We start from the raw sequence: 16,363 nt of genomic DNA, 5'->3' as shown, positions 1-16,363 counted from the left end.
GTGTACGCCTACTCTCTCACATCTCACATCTGTACCTATCTCTGTCTATCTAGCTCTGGCAATCTATCTATAGCCATCTCTGGCTCTGAATGTATATAGCGTCCGTAAATATGTCTCCCCTCTAACCTACGAATATTAATGATTTCTGATGTCTTTTAAGCGTTTGAATAAAACACCATTTGTTTCGGATCCTATTAGACTGTAGCACGGCACTAGGTGTGTTCGACTTCATGCAGCGCCGTTGGCGCCGACAGCTGGCTGCAACTGGCTGACTTGAAGCAGTGAATGCCATTGGCTGCTTCAAGTCAGCCGGCTGCATGAAGTCGAACACACCTATTGTGTGACTTCCGAAGGTTCGACGGGTGATCACGTTTTTTTTTGCCAATTTGACGCTCGACACCTTTGTATCGGTACCCATTGCTTCGAAAGGTCGATACCGCTTCGTGAGCACGCCTTCGAGCGCAACATCCATAGATTCTACTGGTGAATAGAAGTCCAAAACCAGAATGTCGTTAGAAGTTTATTTGGACCTTTTCTCACAACCCTGCCGTTCGGTCTATATTTTTGCAAAAAAGAACAACATTCCTTTTGATTTTAAAAAGGTTTCGCTGATGGAAGGTATGCTGATATATTTCACGACCATTTCAGTTAGTTTTCACAGTTTTTGTTGTTATAACCTTCGCACAATAGAAGAACAAGCTGTGTTAGACGTAGGCTACGCTAATTTACTTACTTTTTTATAGTCTTAGCAATACTGGTTGAAATGTTAAATGTCGCCTTTATATTAGACTGACAAATCATCCTGACGGTAGCCCATATCACATTACAGGCAAGTAAACACAGCCTATCGTAGACTAGTGGCCACTCCCAAATTCCAAGAATCATCGAGTAGGCATTATTATAGATGCCTACTCGATGATTACATTATCATTATTACATACATAATATTATTATAGAAGTAGGATATAATATAATCATTATTATAGAAGTAGGCTATAACAGAACATTATTATAGAAGTAGGCTATAACAGAACATTATTATAGAAGTAGGCTATAACAGAACAGTCACCATTTCTGGTCCTCTCGACTTCAGGGGAGCAGTATGGAGAAGACTTTGGAAAGATCAACATGATTCGGAAAGCCCCTGCTATACGAGACGGAGACTTCTGCTTGGCTGAGAGGTGAGAATGTCCACATGAACACAGTAACCTGAGTTAGTCTGAAAGGTGAGAATGTCCACATGAACACAGTAACCTGAGTTAGTCTGAAAGGTGAGAATGTCCACATGAACACAGTAACCTGAGTTAGTCTGAAAGGTGAGAATGTCCACATGAACACAGTAACCTGAGTTAGTCTGAAAGGTGAGAATGTCCACATGAACACAGTAACCTGAGTTAGTCTGAAAGGTGAGAATGTCCACATGAACACAGTAACCTGAGTTAGTCTGAAAGGTGAGAATGTCCACATGAACACAGTAACCTGAGTTAGTCTGAAAGGTGAGAATGTCCACATGAACACAGTAACCTGAGTTAGTCTGAAAGGTGAGAATGTCCACATGAACACAGTAACCTGAGTTAGTCTGAAAGGTGAGAATGTCCACATGAACACAGTAACCTGAGTTAGTCTGAAAGGTGAGAATGTCCACATGAACACAGTAACCTGAGTTAGTCTGAAAGGTGAGAATGTCCACATGAACACAGTAACCTGAGTTAGTCTGAAAGGTGAGAATGTCCACATGAACACAGTAACCTGAGTTAGTCTGAAAGGTGAGAATGTCCACATGAACACAGTAACCTGAGTTAGTCTGAAAGGTGAGAATGTCCACATGAACACAGTAACCTGAGTTAGTCTGAAAGGTGAGAATGTCCACATGAACACAGTAACCTGAGTTAGTCTGAAAGGTGAGAATGTCCACATGAACACAGTAACCTGAGTTAGTCTGAAAGGTGAGAATGTCCACATGAACACAGTAACCTGAGTTAGTCTGAAAGGTGAGAATGTCCACATGAACACAGTAACCTGAGTTAGTCTGAAAGGTGAGAATGTCCACATGAACACAGTAACCTGAGTTAGTCTGAAAGGTGAGAATGTCCACATGAACACAGTAACCATAGCCTACCTGTCAACACTCCCGTTTTCCCCGGGAGTCTCCCCTATTTCACACCCATCTCCCGCCCCCTTCCCGTTTTGTTATTTCTCTCGTGAAACTAATTAGTATGGGCCAAACCTCGTTATATGAATAAACACATCAATATACTATTCCAAGGTTGTCCAGTTGCCAGATCTTGTATGAAACGCATGCTACTCACATAATACATATCGTAAAATTTTCAACCCATTTGTGACCTCAACCTGGCAACCTACAACCCAGTTGCGCTGTTGAAATCTGCGCAGGTAGAAAGGAGAATTAGAATAGTAGACGGGGAAATTTGAATCAAGAATCAGTGGTAGAAATGGCATTAAAAGTCTCAGGTGGTGTTACGGCAAAAAAAAAACTAAATATGGCTGCAAGTTTAACAATAGGTCTATATAGACGGAGCAATTTAATTTCTTATCTCCAAGCCGCATCGACAATTCCCACGCCTTTTGCAAAGTGTGTCACACGGACCCCTACCGCGTGGGGGTCACGCTGCGGAGGCACAAGCAGTACACAGAGTCGATGGAGTCAAGGCAGTTTATTACTTGCGGCATTCAGCAAGGAGACAAGTCTATGGTGATACAAAGTCTGAAGTCTGAGGAACTGTCAGTCTCCTTTTATCTTAAAGTTCACGCGCGCATGTGTGTGTGCGTGCGTGTGGTGTGCGTCATGGATCGGAAAACTACATCTTCAGTTTGGAGTGGAAAGTTACAATATTGAGTTTGACCCTGGCTCCAACACATTATGGAGTTTGACATCTGTTTAGCTTACTTGCTAAGTGAAAAATCTTTACATGCTGAGTAAAGGTAACGGTCAGCCTGTTTAAGTAATGGTCAGCCTGTTTAAGTAATGGTCAGCCTGTTTAAGTAATGGTCAGCATGTTTAACTTCATTTGGGAGGTACCTTCTTTCTGCACTCTAAGATATGTTGTACAACAGTATTCTTTTAGCTTGCATAACACGCACATAGAAATATTTCTAACAGTAACCACAGTAACCACAGTAACAAAGTAACCACAGTAACCTGAGCTAGTCTCCAATTTTCCTGCTCAAGGCTGTGCACCATGACTTTCTTATATAATTAAAGTGAAGCAACATCAGATAAAGGGTTCCTCTGCTCAGATCAAGGCAACTAAACGAGCTTCTGACTGACGACAGAAACAAGGATAAAACAAAACAGAAACGGGATGGTTGATAGTTATCATGTCTCTTTGTGGTAACGGTAATGTAAAGGTGGAATGCTTCTTGCTAACATCTGCAGCATTGCCATCATGATGTACCTGGCTGAGAAGTTCGGGACGCCAGAGCATTGGTATCCCTCCGACCTGCAGAAACGCGCGCGTGTAAACGAGTACTTGTCCTGGCAACACATGGCCATCCGAATGCATGGCTCCAAGATATTTTGGGTGAAGGTGAGGGAATAATCACAGCCAGTTCTGTCTATCTAAGAATAAAAGGAAATGTTTTAATTATGTGGTTCTGCTTTGGGATGTCATCCTTCTGTGTGTGCGCTCTGCTGCTACCTGGAAGTCAGAGATCACTAGTGTGTTTTGCATCTAAAACTGAATGATAGCTATTAGATAGATATTTTTCTAAATGAAAATTATGCATCTTCATGTAAATATCTTCTGCTGTGTTGTAGCTCATGATTCCAAAGATAATGGGTGTGGAGGTCCCTAAGGAGAAGATGGACGCAGCTCTGGAGGACTTGAACAGCTCGCTCACGCTCATCGAAGAGAAGTTCCTTCAGGACAGGCCTTTCATAGCGGGGGAGCAGCTCTCTCTGGCGGACCTGGTGGCCGTAGTGGAGGTGATGCAGGTGAGATCTCTGGGCACAGTGTGGAGGTGATGCAGGTGAGATCTCTGGGCACAGTGTGGAGGTGATGCAGGTGAGATCTCTGGGCACAGTGTGGAGGTGATGCAGGTGAGATCTATGGGTACAGTGTGGAGGTGATGCAGGTGAGATCTCTGGGCACAGTGTGGAGGTGATGCAGGTGAGATCTCTGGGCACAGTGTGGAGGTGATGCAGGTGACATCTCTGGGCACAGTGTGGAGGTGATGCAGGGGAGATCTCTGGGTACAGTGTGGAGGTGATGCAGGGGAGATCTCTGGGCACAGTGTGGAGGGGATGCAGGTGAGATCTATGGGTACAGTGTGGAGGTGATGCAGGTGAGATCTCTGGGCACAGTGTGGAGGTGATGCAGGTGAGATCTCTGGGTACAGTGTGGGAGTGATGCAGGTGAGATCTCTGGGAACAGTGTGGAGGTGATGCAGGTGAGATCTCTGGGCACAGTGTGGAGGGGATGCAGGTGAGATCTCTGGGCACAGTGTGGAGGGGATGCAGGTGAGATCTCTGGGCACAGTGTGGAGGTGATGCAGGTGAGATCTCTGGGCACAGTGTGGAGGGGATGCAGGTGAGATCTCTGGGTACAGTGTGTTCATTTAGCAGATAAGGTGTTACTTTAGCAGATAATGTGTTATGTAGCAGATTATTATTTATAAAACAAATTTACGTCAGAAAACGTGGCGTTTGGTCATTTCCACGCAAAGCCCAGCATTTATAATCTTGGACCCTTAAGTCTTAACTTAAGTATGCAACTTGTTGAGTCAGCATGGACTTGACGTGTAGCACAGTAACTCAGGGTGAACTGTTATTAGACAACTCATTCTGACCAGCAGAAGACACCAGAGGAGTTTTTGGGGCCGCAGGGATCTTTTCATGGAGAGAGACTGGTTGAGTTGGACTTGCAATGTTCTATTTTGATGTCAGAGAAATTTCTCTTCCTGGAATTATTTTGCATCTCCATGTTGTAAACTCTGGGGGCAAGGCCTCTAAACTGAGAATATATAGGGGCACGAAATGCAAATTACGATTATTAAGCCACCACATTTATCAACGGCCGGTCATTCTTCCGCTGTGATTGGTGGGATAGGAACGTTTCATGAAATGTAAATCACAGATCCTGTGTGTCTCCAGCCTGTAGGTGCCGGGGTGGATGTGTTTGAGGGGCGTGTGAGGCTGAAAGCATGGCGAGACCGAGTGAGAGAGGAGGTCGGGGCAGAGCTGTTTGATGAGGCCCACCAAGACATCCTAGCTGCCCAGGACATGATCAAGAAGTTGGACGCCAGCAAGATGCAGGGCTTCAGACCCAAAATCCTCAGCTTATTTTTCTGAAGGATTATGGTATCCCAATCCTGGTCGCCACCAAGCCGACCATTCATTTGAATCAGGTGTGTTTCCAGCAGGGAAACATCTAAACAATGCAGGGCAGGGAGGCCCGAGGACCAGGATTGGGAACCCCTGGGATAGAACATACATAGGGTTAGGGTTAGGCTAGCATACAGATACATAACAACATATGCATACAGATACATAACAACATATGCATACAGATACATAACAACATATGCATACAGATACATAACAACATATGCATTTTATACAGTATAAAACAACCATAATCCATTATAAGAAAAAAAAAACTTGATTTTCATTTTATTTAGAGTAAACTGTAAACCATTCACTTGCTTATCTTCGAGCTTTCTGTCCCCTATCCCTAGCCTCTGAATGGCCTGGTCACATGACCCTCCCTGTCCCCTATCTCTAGCCTCTGAATGGCCTGGTCACATGACCCTCCCTGTCCCCTATCCCTAGCCTCTGAATGGCCTGGTCACATGACCCTCCCTGTCCCCTATCCCTAGCCTCTGAATGGCCTGGTCACATGACCCTCCCTGTCCCCTATCCCTAGCCTCTGAATGGCCTGGTCACATGACCCTCCCAGTCCCCTATCCCTAGCCTCTGAATGGCCTGGTCACATGACCCTCCCTGTCCCCTATCCCTAGCCTCTGAATGGCCTGGTCACATGACCCTCCCAGTCCCCTATCCCTAGCCTCTGAATGGCCTGGTCACATGACCCTCCCTGTCCCCTATCCCTAGCCTCTGAATGGCCTGGTCACATGACCCTCCCTGTTGGGTTCATCACTCCCAGCTGTCGATTGCTGAGGGTTGTGGTTGGTCAGGATTGTGGGATGGGTCATGTGACATGTTGGCAGGAAATTATGTTTTCTCATGGGAGATAAAGGGATTTGCTAAGGGTAAAGTGCAACCTTAGGTCAAAAATGTTGTTGAAATCCTTACGGTAGAGTCAGATAGGTGAAATTTGAACATGTTGGCAATTCATGCCATTCTCCATTCTGCTAGATAAAAACTGTCTTTTGTATTTTGATCTAGGACTGTATCAGTGTTTTGTTGGTAACCTCAATAAAGTTCCTTTCTTGCTTTCCTGTTGTGTTATTTACGTTAAAAGACAAGTAATCGTAAACATTCAAGAGAAACCGCACGCAATCCCATTCTTAGTGAATCATAAATGCAGGTTTTAATTTACATTTTTGTAATATAATAAAAAAGATTGATAGAAACACTTGGCCAAGGGATTCAGAGAGGGTGTACAACTTTAGTGAAGTAGATTGTATTATAAAGGGACGCTTGCACAAAGCTGAACTGGGTAGTTCGGTAACTGGATAGTTGCCCTTTGATAACTTTCTTTCGTCCTGCTGCCACCTACAGGTAACTTAGGTGTAGTCTACATTAATAATAATTTGTGGTCAATCGTCAATTTACTTCTGACAAACAGTATGTAGTCTAAGAATGAGTTCTAGTATCTAGTACTACTATGGCCTACTACTTACTAATGAGTTCATGATAAAGCGCTGACCAGCATATGCGGAAGAAGGAAGGTGTCGGAAGGAAGTGAATAAAATGCAACAGGTTAATTAGTGTCAACAGCGTGACCAGCGGGAGACAGCCACCGCGGAGAGCTCTCAAAACAAAACTACAGCCCATTTAGGACGCAAATATGACAACGAACAAAGGATTTTGCGCGTCCGTTTGTCGCTGTTTTTTTGAGTATTCAACTCCGCAAATTCTCGTCATCAGGAGTACCAAAGTTGGGACCCTCAATAGAATTATTCAAGCTCTGGTGCTGGGATACGTGATCGGGTATGTCTACCGCTCCCCAGAATCAGTTAAAGGCTGATGTTTTATTTCGAATGAACTTATGCTCGACACCTGTGCAGGTATGTCTGCGTTCTCAAGAAAGGATACCAGGATACCGACGGCGTCCTGAGCTCTGTCACGACCAAGGTGAAGGGGGTAGCCGTGACCAACACGTCTGATCTGGGACTGCGTGTCTGGGACGTGGCGGACTACATCATTCCGCCGCAGGTACCAGCAGGATGGGTAGAAGATGAGGTACAGGCCTGGTCTGTACGGTCTCTATGATAACCCCCGATCTCTATGCTGGTCCTTTCACCGCGTGTTTCATTGCGTGTATCACTGTTTTGGGCCAGTTCTTTATATGTAGCCTTCCCTGTAGGATGCTGGGTTTCAGTGTATGGCAAGCTGTGGGCCATTCCCTACGCAGCTAGGTAGCCCGCCATCCCTCCTACTGCAAATCACAAACTGAAAACATATAGAGCCACATGTTTAACTAAAAAGTATTCTCTATTCACCTGCACTACCCATATCATAAATGCATTAACAGGGAGAGTAATGGTCATGTGATTAATCTCTTACAGGTTACCAGTAGCAGAGCGTTTCAGTTTTTTGGTTTGGTGTTTCATTGCAGGAAGAAAGTTCCTTCTTTGTGCTCACCAACCTGATCATGACTTTGAATCAAACTCAGTCTCACTGTCCAGAGGTAAGTTTGAATAATTAACAGCAAGCACCACTGATTAACAATAATGACTAATATAATAGAGATGTCAGGTTTTAGGTCCTGTCCCTGAGAGTGCAAATCCATTAAAACCTCCATGCAGAACCTGAAAGTGAACATTCATTTCCACATTCCATCCTACAGTGCCATTTATAGTTTCAGTTCACTTAAATATAGTTCTAGTAAGAGACCCACAACATTGTTTGATGTTGCACGTAAGAAATGTTTCTACTGTATTATGTGATATTGTAGTTGATGCTGTTGCTGCACTGCAGTATTGTCCTCTTCTGCTGTAATTTCTATATGCATTAAATGTTTCTGATATTTTGCCCTCTGTTGAGCTGCCGAATGTTGGGTTTGACTGCATCACCGACTCAGACTGCAAGGCTGGTCTCAGCAACACCAGAGGAGACGGTAAAAACCTCATCCACCATCAGTCCATGTTTAGGAAATAGGTTTATGAGCAGAGCATTTATGGTTGACTCTTAACATGTTATTTGGGGAGATATTGTTGGAGATTGTATTGTTACTGTTAGATATGTTGCTGTTTGTTATTAATCATGTAAAGAAACGCCTGTCTCAGGTGTCCAGACAGGGAGGTGTGTGAACTTCTCGAGTGTGGCTAGGACCTGCGAGGTTCTGGCCTGGTGCCCTCTGGAGCTGGACATGCAGCCGCCTGAGTGAGGGTTTATATTCTCCGTTCCAAAGGTTAAGTTGGTGTAATTAAGTTCTAATTTGTTTCCAACCCTGGTTGTTCCCTCAGCCCTCCAATGCTGGCAGGTGCTGAGAACTTCACCGTGCTCATTAAGAACAGCATCCGCTATCCCATGTTCAACTTCAATAAGTGAGTTCAATATCAAGCTACAGTTACTTGGTTTGAGCTGGATACACGATGGTGCACTCAGGATTCATGTCAAAAACTTCTTACTCTCATTAACACTCCTTTTACTACAGTACTACTAACCCTTTTATTACAGTACTCTTAACCCAAATGCTTTTACTACAATACTCTACTAACCCTTTAACTACAGTACTGGCACTCAGACCTGGGTTTACTACAGTACTGGCACTCAGACCTGGGTTTACTACAGTACTGGCACTCAGACCTGGGTTTACTACAGTACTGGCACTCAGACCTGGGTTGTCTGTAGATTCTGGATGCTTTGTATGTCATCTACTTTGAGTGCTCATAAAATGTCAAACTCAAGGTGTGAGGTCTAGTCTTCCTGGACTATAACCTGCATAGGAGTCAGTGCATGTTCTTTGAGAGGGCATTGATGAAACCACTTACTCTCAAAATCTGGCTTCCAGCTGGCCTGTCACCAGTGTGAAGCCTGTGTTTACTGAGTGTGGGATCATGGGGTGCAGATGCAGCTGAGTTGAAGTGTTTAATCTCACTCACAGCATACACCAGGATCATTATCCCACCTGCTCCATCGAGCTACTAGCTTCACATTGGCATGGCTGGCTATAGCAGTGTGTCAGAGATGGCATCCGCTGGCCATGTGATCTAGACATGCCCAGAAGCTGGTACCACCGTCTGGGTAACAAGGACAGTGGTGATGGATGATGACATGAGGTGATGGATGATGGACAAACCAAGTATCCACAGAGAGTGCAGACTATGATGCAAACTGCCGTGATCTTAGATAGTGTAGAAGTGAAAAACAACGGTGTAGTTTGATTCTGAGTCTGAACACATCTTCTGAGTTGTCTCATGTCCTTGTTTGACTGGCAGAAGGAATATCTTGCCACACGTGAACAAGACCTACCTGCAGCAATGTGTGTTCAACCGAGTCACAGACCCAGACTGCCCCATCTTCAGGCTCAGAGACGTGACCACGGAGGCTGGGGAGGACTTCCAGACCATGGCTGTTCACGTAAGCAGCTGCTCCCCACCACGTCCACCATGATCACATGTACTACCTCAGGTGTGGACCATGATCACATGTACTACCTCAGTGGTGGACCATGATCACATGTACTACCTCAGGTGTGGACCATGATCACATGTACTACCTCAGGTGTGGACCATGATCACATGTACTACATCAGGTGTGGACCATGATCACATGTACTACCTCAGTGGTGGACCATGATCACATGTACTACCTCAGGTGTGGACCATGATCACATGTACTACCTCAGTGGTGGACCATGATCACATGTACTACCTCAGTGGTGGACCATGATCACATGTACTACCTCAGTGGTGGACCATGATCACATGTACTACCTCAGGTGTGGACCATGATCACATGTACTACCTCAGGTGTGGACCATGATCACATGTACTACCTCAGGTGTGGACCATGATCACATGTACTACCTCAGTGGTGGACCATGATCACATGTACTACCTCAGGTGTGGACCATGATCACATGTACTACCTCAGTGGTGGACCATGATCACATGTACTACCTCAGTGGTGGACCATGATCACATGTACTACCTCAGGTGTGGACCATGATCACATGTACTACCTCAGGTGTGGACCATGATCACATGTACTACCTCAGTGGTGGACCATGATCACATGTACTACCTCAGTGGTGGACCATGATCACATGTACTACCTCAGGTGTGGACCATGATCACATGTACTACATCAGGTGTGGACCATGATCACATGTACTACCTCAGTGGTGGACCATGATCACATGTACTACCTCAGGTGTGGACCATGATCACATGTACTACCTCAGTGGTGGACCATGATCACATGTACTACCTCAGTGGTGGACCATGATCACATGTACTACCTCAGGTGTGGACCATGATCACATGTACTACCTCAGTGGTGGACCATGATCACATGTACTACCTCAGGTGTGGACCATGATCACATGTACTACCTCAGTGGTGGACCATGATCACATGTACTACCTCAGGTGTGGTTACTTTGGTTTGCTTTGTTGAAGCACTCAGCTTGATGGTGCAAACGGTGCAAAACACCAAAATAGCATCCAACCATCAAGGACAGTTTGCCTGTTTCCCACCACCCTGCTGTGACTGCCCCTGATGTGACTGCCCCTGCCCCTGCTGTGACTGCCCCTGCTGTGACTGCCCCTGATGTGACTGCCCCTGCTGTGACTGCCCCTGCTGTAACTGCCCCTGTCCTGCTGTAACTGCCCCTGCTGTAACTGCCCCTGCTGTAACTGCCCCTGCTGTAACTGCCCCTGCTGTAACTGCCCCTGTCCTGCTGTAACTGCCCCTGCTGTAACTGCCCCTGCTGTAACTGCCCCTGCTGTGTCCTCAGGGGGGCATCATGGGAGTGCAGATCAGCTGGTTCTGTGATCTGGACTTGCCAGCGAGCTGGTGCGTGCCCAAGTACACCTTCCGTCGTCTGGACAACAAGGACCCAGAGAACAATGTGGCACCTGGATACAACTTCAGGTACGGAGAGACGTGTTTACAGGCTGAGCCTAACCCTAACCACATACTAGTATACAACTGACAGCAGATTAAGAAGTATTGGGTTCAAATCCACCCCCTTCACAGTGGTAGGGATTTGGATTAAATCATTTGCTGTGCTTTGTAGCCTAGATCAGCAGCACTCCTAGCTTGCTGAAGCGCTGTCAAGAGAAAAACAAATGATGCAATAATGCAGTCCCTCAATATCTGCACACACAATGGTATCTGTTCACCTGCCCACAGCAGAAAGTACAGAAGGTCACCTGTTTAGTCAGCATTCAAATCTTGCTTTTCCCACAGATTTGCAAAGTACTACAAGACTAATAATAACAAGGAGACAAGAACACTAATCAAAGGATTTGGAATCCGCTTTGATGTGATGGTGTTTGGTCAGGTGATGGTGTTTGATGTGATGGTGTTTGGTCAGGTGATGGTGTTTGATGTGATGGTGTTTGGTCAGATGAGGGTGTTTGGTGTGAGGGTGTTTGATGTGATGGTGTTTGGTCAGATGAGGGTGTTTGATGTTTTTCATTTGTTGTTTTCTTCTCCCATTGGTTCCCAATGCTGCCTTCAGAATTGCCAGTAAACTACAGGTCTACATGTTAGGGTTAGTAGGTCAGTAAACTACAGGTCTACATGTTAGGGTTAGTAGGTCAGTAAACTACAGGTCTACATGTTAGGGTTAGTAGGTCAGTAAACTACAGGTCTACATGTTAGGGTTAGTAGGTCAGTAAACTACAGGTCTACATGTGTTAGGGTTAGTAGGTCAGTAAACTACAGGTCTACATGTGTTAGGGTTAGTAGGTCAGTAAACTACAGGTCTACATGTGTTAGGGTTAGTAGGTCAGTAAACTACAGGTCTACATGTGTTAGGGTTACTAGGTCAGTAAACTACAGGTCTACATGTTAGGGTTAGTAGGTCAGTAAACTACAGGTCTACATGTTAGGGTTAGTAGGTCAGTAAACTACAGGTCTACATGTTAGGGTTAGTAGGTCAGTAAACTACAGGTCTACATGTGTTAGGGTTAGTAGGTCAGTAAACTACAGGTCTACATGTGTTAGGGTTACTAGGTCAGTAAACTACAGGTCTACATGTTAGGGTTAGTAGGTCAGTGAACTACAGGTCTACATGTTAGGGTTAGTAGGTCAGTAAACTACAGGTCTACATGTGTTAGGGTTACTAGGTCAGTAAACTACAGGTCTACATGTTAGGGTTAGTAGGTCAGTAAACTACAGGTCTACATGTGTTAGGGTTACTAGGTCAGTAAACTACAGGTCTACATGTTTTTTCTTAAAATTCGGTAACTGCTCCTGCTTCAGGCTGGGAAATTCAACATCATTCCAACACTGCTGAACATCGGCGCTGGCCTGGCACTTCTGGGCTTGGTGAGTGAGGCTTGCCCCAGTGTCATCTCCTCTAGGATAATAAACACATATAACGTTCCCCTTAATTCACATCTTTTTGTTTTGGTTCTGTAATAATCAGGGGTCGGATCCATAAAGCGCGCTGAGAAAAGTGGGGATTAAAGTCCAAACCTAACTTCAGTTGGGGCTAAAGCGGTTCGATGGAAGCCTATTCTAGTTCACGCAATCAGACTCATTCAAGTCAGATTCATGTAGTCAAGATATTTGCATTCTGTTCTTAAGTAGACCGAAGGGTCGAACATCGATCAAATTGATCCACCATTGTAAAAACCATGTTCACAGCTGTGTGAAATATTCCTGACAGCACTGCCCCAAACAAGGTTAGTTTAGCAGCATGTGTTGGCATAGTGACTGAGTTTGAACCATGTTGAATTTGCTTTGAGCAGAATCAACTGAAATTGAGTCTTTTCATAAAATCGCTTTATGGAACAGGCTCCTGGTGTCCCTAAGGTGTCTTGATCTCTCCCTCTCTCTCAGGTAACTGTGGTTTGTGACTTGATCGTCCTGACATGTATGACAAAACGGAATCTCTACAAGGAAAATAAATATTCATATGTAGATGACTTTGAATTGGTGAGTAATTGAATTTTTAAGAGACAGATTTTAGCAAAATTTCACATTTATCAGTTTTACAGATTTGTTTGAAATAATTTACATTTATTATATAAATGGCTCTCAGATCATCAGTTTCAACAAGTTAGAGTTGTCACAGGTCTTTCTGCAGGTGGCTCATTGATGTTAACACATGCTTCTAACACATGCTTCCTCTTGCAGCTTCCACATGGAACGCCATGAGTCTCTGCTGGGGTTAGGGTTAGTTAGGCCCCAAACTGCATTCCCCTAACCCTGCTGGGGCTGGTTACTGCAACACATCCTGAACATTTCTCTTCAGAATAATGGATTTATTCAACTGTAAACAGACATGTATATTTTTTTGGCTTTGTCTCAAATGTTTGAGTGAAATAAATGCCTGGAGGCAAAATCTGGACAGTAACAAATGTTGGTAATGTTTTTACCCCATCAGGGGTCTTGAGACTGTCGGCCCCTCTACCTCCTCACTACAAACCTCCTGAAAGCATCCATTAACTTTATTTACTATAAACATATTGAGCCTGTACAGGTACAGCAGCACCTGTAGTAAACAGCAGAGCCTTCAGTGAACATGATCACTGCTGTTATTGATATCATTCATGCCATTATCAGGAAGGTTGGTGGTGGTTTGGCTGTATGATTTTAACACTTTAGATTTCAGGAAAATTTACAACCAAAAACCCCAGTCACTGAAAAACTATCATTGATGTTCAATCAATGTAATTTGAAACCTGTGTGTTTTAACATCGGAAGGAAAAATAAAATTCTTCAGTTGTATGACACCAAGTCCATTAACCCTCGTGCTGCCTTCGGGTCACATGACCCAAAGGTTCATAACGAACCATCGTTGTGTTTACCCAATTTTACCCAATACAAAAACAAATACAAATAATTTTCTTTTAACCATTCCAATGTGGGGGGTCTGAGACAGCCCGACAGTTAAAAGAAAATGCTTCACTTTGTTTTTGTATGAGGTAAATTTGTCGCAATACGACGGTGGGTCACAATGACTGATGGGTCAGAATGACCCGAAGATAACACAAGGGTTAACTATTAGATCTTTACAATGACACCGGCATTCTTAAGACAAACTCATTCATACAGACGCTTATATGCTGCCGGAGCTGCTGGTGGACAGCTGCCCCTGGGTCGTGACCTCGCTGCCCCTGGGTCGTGACCTCGCTGCCCCTGGGTAGTGACCTCGCTGCCCCTGGGTAGTGACCTCGCTGCCCCTGGGTCGTGACCTCGCTGCCCCTGGGTCGTAACCTCGCTGCCCCTGGGTCATGACCTCGCTGCCCCTGGGTAGTGACCTCGCTGCCCCTGGGTCGTGACCTCGCTGCCCCTGGCTCGTGACCTCGCTGCCCCAGGGTCGTGACCTCGCTGCCCCTGGGTCGTAACCTCGCTGCCCTTGGGTCGTGACCTCGCTGCCCCTGGGTCGTAACCTCGCTGCCTCTGGGTCGTGACCTCGCTGCCCCTGGGTCGTGACCTCGCTGCCCCTGGGTCGTAACGTCGCTGCCCCTGGGTCGTGACCTCACTGCCCCTGGGTCGTGACCTCGCTGCACCTGGGTCGTAACGTCGCTGCCCCTGGGTTGTGACCTCGCTGCCCCTGGGTCGTGACCTTGCTGCCCCTGGGTCGTGACCTCGCTGCCCCTGGGTCGTAACGTCGCTGCCCCTGGGTCGTGACCTCGCTGCCCCTGGGTCGTGACCTCGCTGCCCCTGGGTCGTGACCTCGCTGCCCCTGGGTCGTAACGTCGCTGCCCCTGGGTCGTGACCTCGCTGCCCCTGGGTCGTGACCTCGCTGCACCTGGGTCGTGACCTCGCTGCCCTCCAGCAGGCCACAGGCGTCGTTCCCAGGGTCGCCGTCATGGAAGCTGCTGATGCGGACAAGGTCCCCGTTCAGATGGACCGTCCAGAGCGCGCCGCTCAGACGGCGTCTGCAGAACCTCCGGTTGGAGAACACCACGCCCACCAGTACCGCTACCACGACGACAGCTACCACGCAGACGGCTACCACAACAACGCTGAGCTGCGGCAAGGATGCCCCTGTTGTGGCGTTTGTGAGCAGAACAGGGGCGCTGGGCTCCAGAGGCCCAGACAGGGAGGCCTTTGTTATAGGTCTGGACGGTCCTGGCACCACAGGGTCACCCGGGGGGGCTGGGGGGCCTGGCACCACAGGGTCACCCGGGGGGGCTGGAGGGCCTGGGGGGCTATTTCCAAGGGCAGGAGAGGCTAGGTCAGATGGGAAAACAGGTTCAATAAAGTTAGATTATAGGAACATCACACTTAGTCTTTAGTAGCAGAGCTTCAGTAAAAAATAAAGTCAAAATATTTAGAAACTCCTTTCTAGTGCTTCCTCTTACCCTACAGCTCTGCCCCCACCCAACCCCCACCATCGCCCTTCCAGGTACGCTCACATGCAGGGGTGCAGCTGTTGGTGATGGTGTTCCCCTCGTAGCCCTCAGCACAGTGCTCGCAGTGTCGGCCCGCGGTGTTGTCACCACAGCTAAGGCAGTAGCCGGCCTCTGGCTGGCAGCGAGGTGGCGCCCCCTAGGTGAGGGAGTGTCCACTGCAGTTGCAGGGTAAGCATATGCTGTCTGAGTTGTAGAAACCGTCTCTGCACTGGTCACAGTGGGGGCCTCGGTACCCCAGCTTACACTGGTCACACACGGGGCATCTGCTGGAGTCTGCAGTCAGGACAGGTGATGGGGGGGGGGGGGTATAGCTGCAGATCAAGAGGTCTCAGATTCAAATCCCCCCTGTACATTGCTTTGGATAAGCGTTTATATAAATTAATACATATATAGACTTCAATCACAGACAACATAATAACAACAATAGTGTAATAACTGTAAAAAATTTAACAACCATTTCTAATCCAAATTTCTTTCTCCCTCATATATGGCCATGGGTTATCAGGAATGTCTCTATTCTCAGTCAAGTAGACATCGCTAACTCCCTTTGTCTCATCCGTAACATTAGCCATTCTTCTAGTTGCCTTCTGCCTTGCTCCATAGTAGCTTTGTAGATGAGCTTGCGTTTGTTGTACATGATAGCCAGGAAATGAAAAAATGCGCGCAGTGAC

The 16,363-nt window shown here is 46.3% G+C and overlaps 2 protein-coding genes across 4 annotated transcripts; both read left to right on the top strand.

The window, feature by feature from the left end:
• The first annotated feature begins 300 nt into the window (after positions 1-300).
• On the top strand, positions 301-6,416 carry gstt1b (glutathione S-transferase theta 1b). Its single transcript, XM_062484564.1, has 5 exons — positions 301-618; positions 1,094-1,181; positions 3,398-3,548; positions 3,779-3,955; positions 5,114-6,416. Exons 1-5 carry the CDS (start codon positions 507-509, stop codon positions 5,309-5,311), a joined length of 726 nt encoding a protein of 241 aa, XP_062340548.1. The 5' UTR covers positions 301-506; the 3' UTR covers positions 5,312-6,416.
• Positions 6,417-6,810: 394 nt separating this feature from the next.
• On the top strand, positions 6,811-13,682 carry p2rx4a (purinergic receptor P2X, ligand-gated ion channel, 4a). Of its 3 annotated transcripts, XM_062484610.1 has the most exons (13): positions 6,814-7,135; positions 7,213-7,360; positions 7,764-7,835; positions 8,192-8,264; positions 8,434-8,530; positions 8,614-8,694; positions 9,589-9,730; positions 11,111-11,247; positions 11,566-11,659; positions 12,586-12,651; positions 13,168-13,263; positions 13,465-13,488; positions 13,536-13,682. In XM_062484610.1, exons 1-12 carry the CDS (start codon positions 6,993-6,995, stop codon positions 13,483-13,485), a joined length of 1,170 nt encoding a protein of 389 aa, XP_062340594.1. In that variant the 5' UTR covers positions 6,814-6,992; the 3' UTR covers positions 13,486-13,488; positions 13,536-13,682. The 3 variants fall into 3 exon arrangements, with proteins under 3 accessions (XP_062340595.1, XP_062340594.1, XP_062340593.1); XM_062484609.1 differs by having other exon boundaries at positions 13,465-13,682; XM_062484611.1 differs by lacking the exon at positions 12,586-12,651 and having other exon boundaries at positions 6,811-7,135; positions 13,465-13,682.
• Positions 13,683-16,363: the final 2,681 nt, after the last annotated feature.

This window comes from Osmerus eperlanus, chromosome 18 (genome assembly GCF_963692335.1).
Source record: "Osmerus eperlanus chromosome 18, fOsmEpe2.1, whole genome shotgun sequence".
In the NCBI taxonomy this organism is placed as follows: domain Eukaryota; kingdom Metazoa; phylum Chordata; class Actinopteri; order Osmeriformes; family Osmeridae; genus Osmerus; species Osmerus eperlanus.
Note: the sequence above shows the minus strand (reverse complement) of the source record. Positions and strands in the feature narration are given on the sequence as shown.

What these genes read in the sequence shown, in the direction of transcription:
- gstt1b (XM_062484564.1), top strand. Translation starts at nt 507, where the DNA reads ATGTCGTTAGAAGTTTATTTGGACCTTTTCTCACAACCCTGCCGTTCG. An exon ending in AAAGGTTTCGCTGATGGAAG is followed by an intron (nt 619 to 1,093) that starts GTATGCTGATAT and finishes TCTCGACTTCAG; the next exon opens with GGGAGCAGTATGGAGAAGAC. An exon ending in GACTTCTGCTTGGCTGAGAG is followed by an intron (nt 1,182 to 3,397) that starts GTGAGAATGTCC and finishes TAACATCTGCAG; the next exon opens with CATTGCCATCATGATGTACC.
- p2rx4a (XM_062484610.1), top strand. Translation starts at nt 6,993, where the DNA reads ATGACAACGAACAAAGGATTTTGCGCGTCCGTTTGTCGCTGTTTTTTT. An exon ending in CAGCAACACCAGAGGAGACG is followed by an intron (nt 8,265 to 8,433) that starts GTAAAAACCTCA and finishes CGCCTGTCTCAG; the next exon opens with GTGTCCAGACAGGGAGGTGT. An exon ending in ATGTGATGGTGTTTGGTCAG is followed by an intron (nt 11,660 to 12,585) that starts GTGATGGTGTTT and finishes CTCCTGCTTCAG; the next exon opens with GCTGGGAAATTCAACATCAT.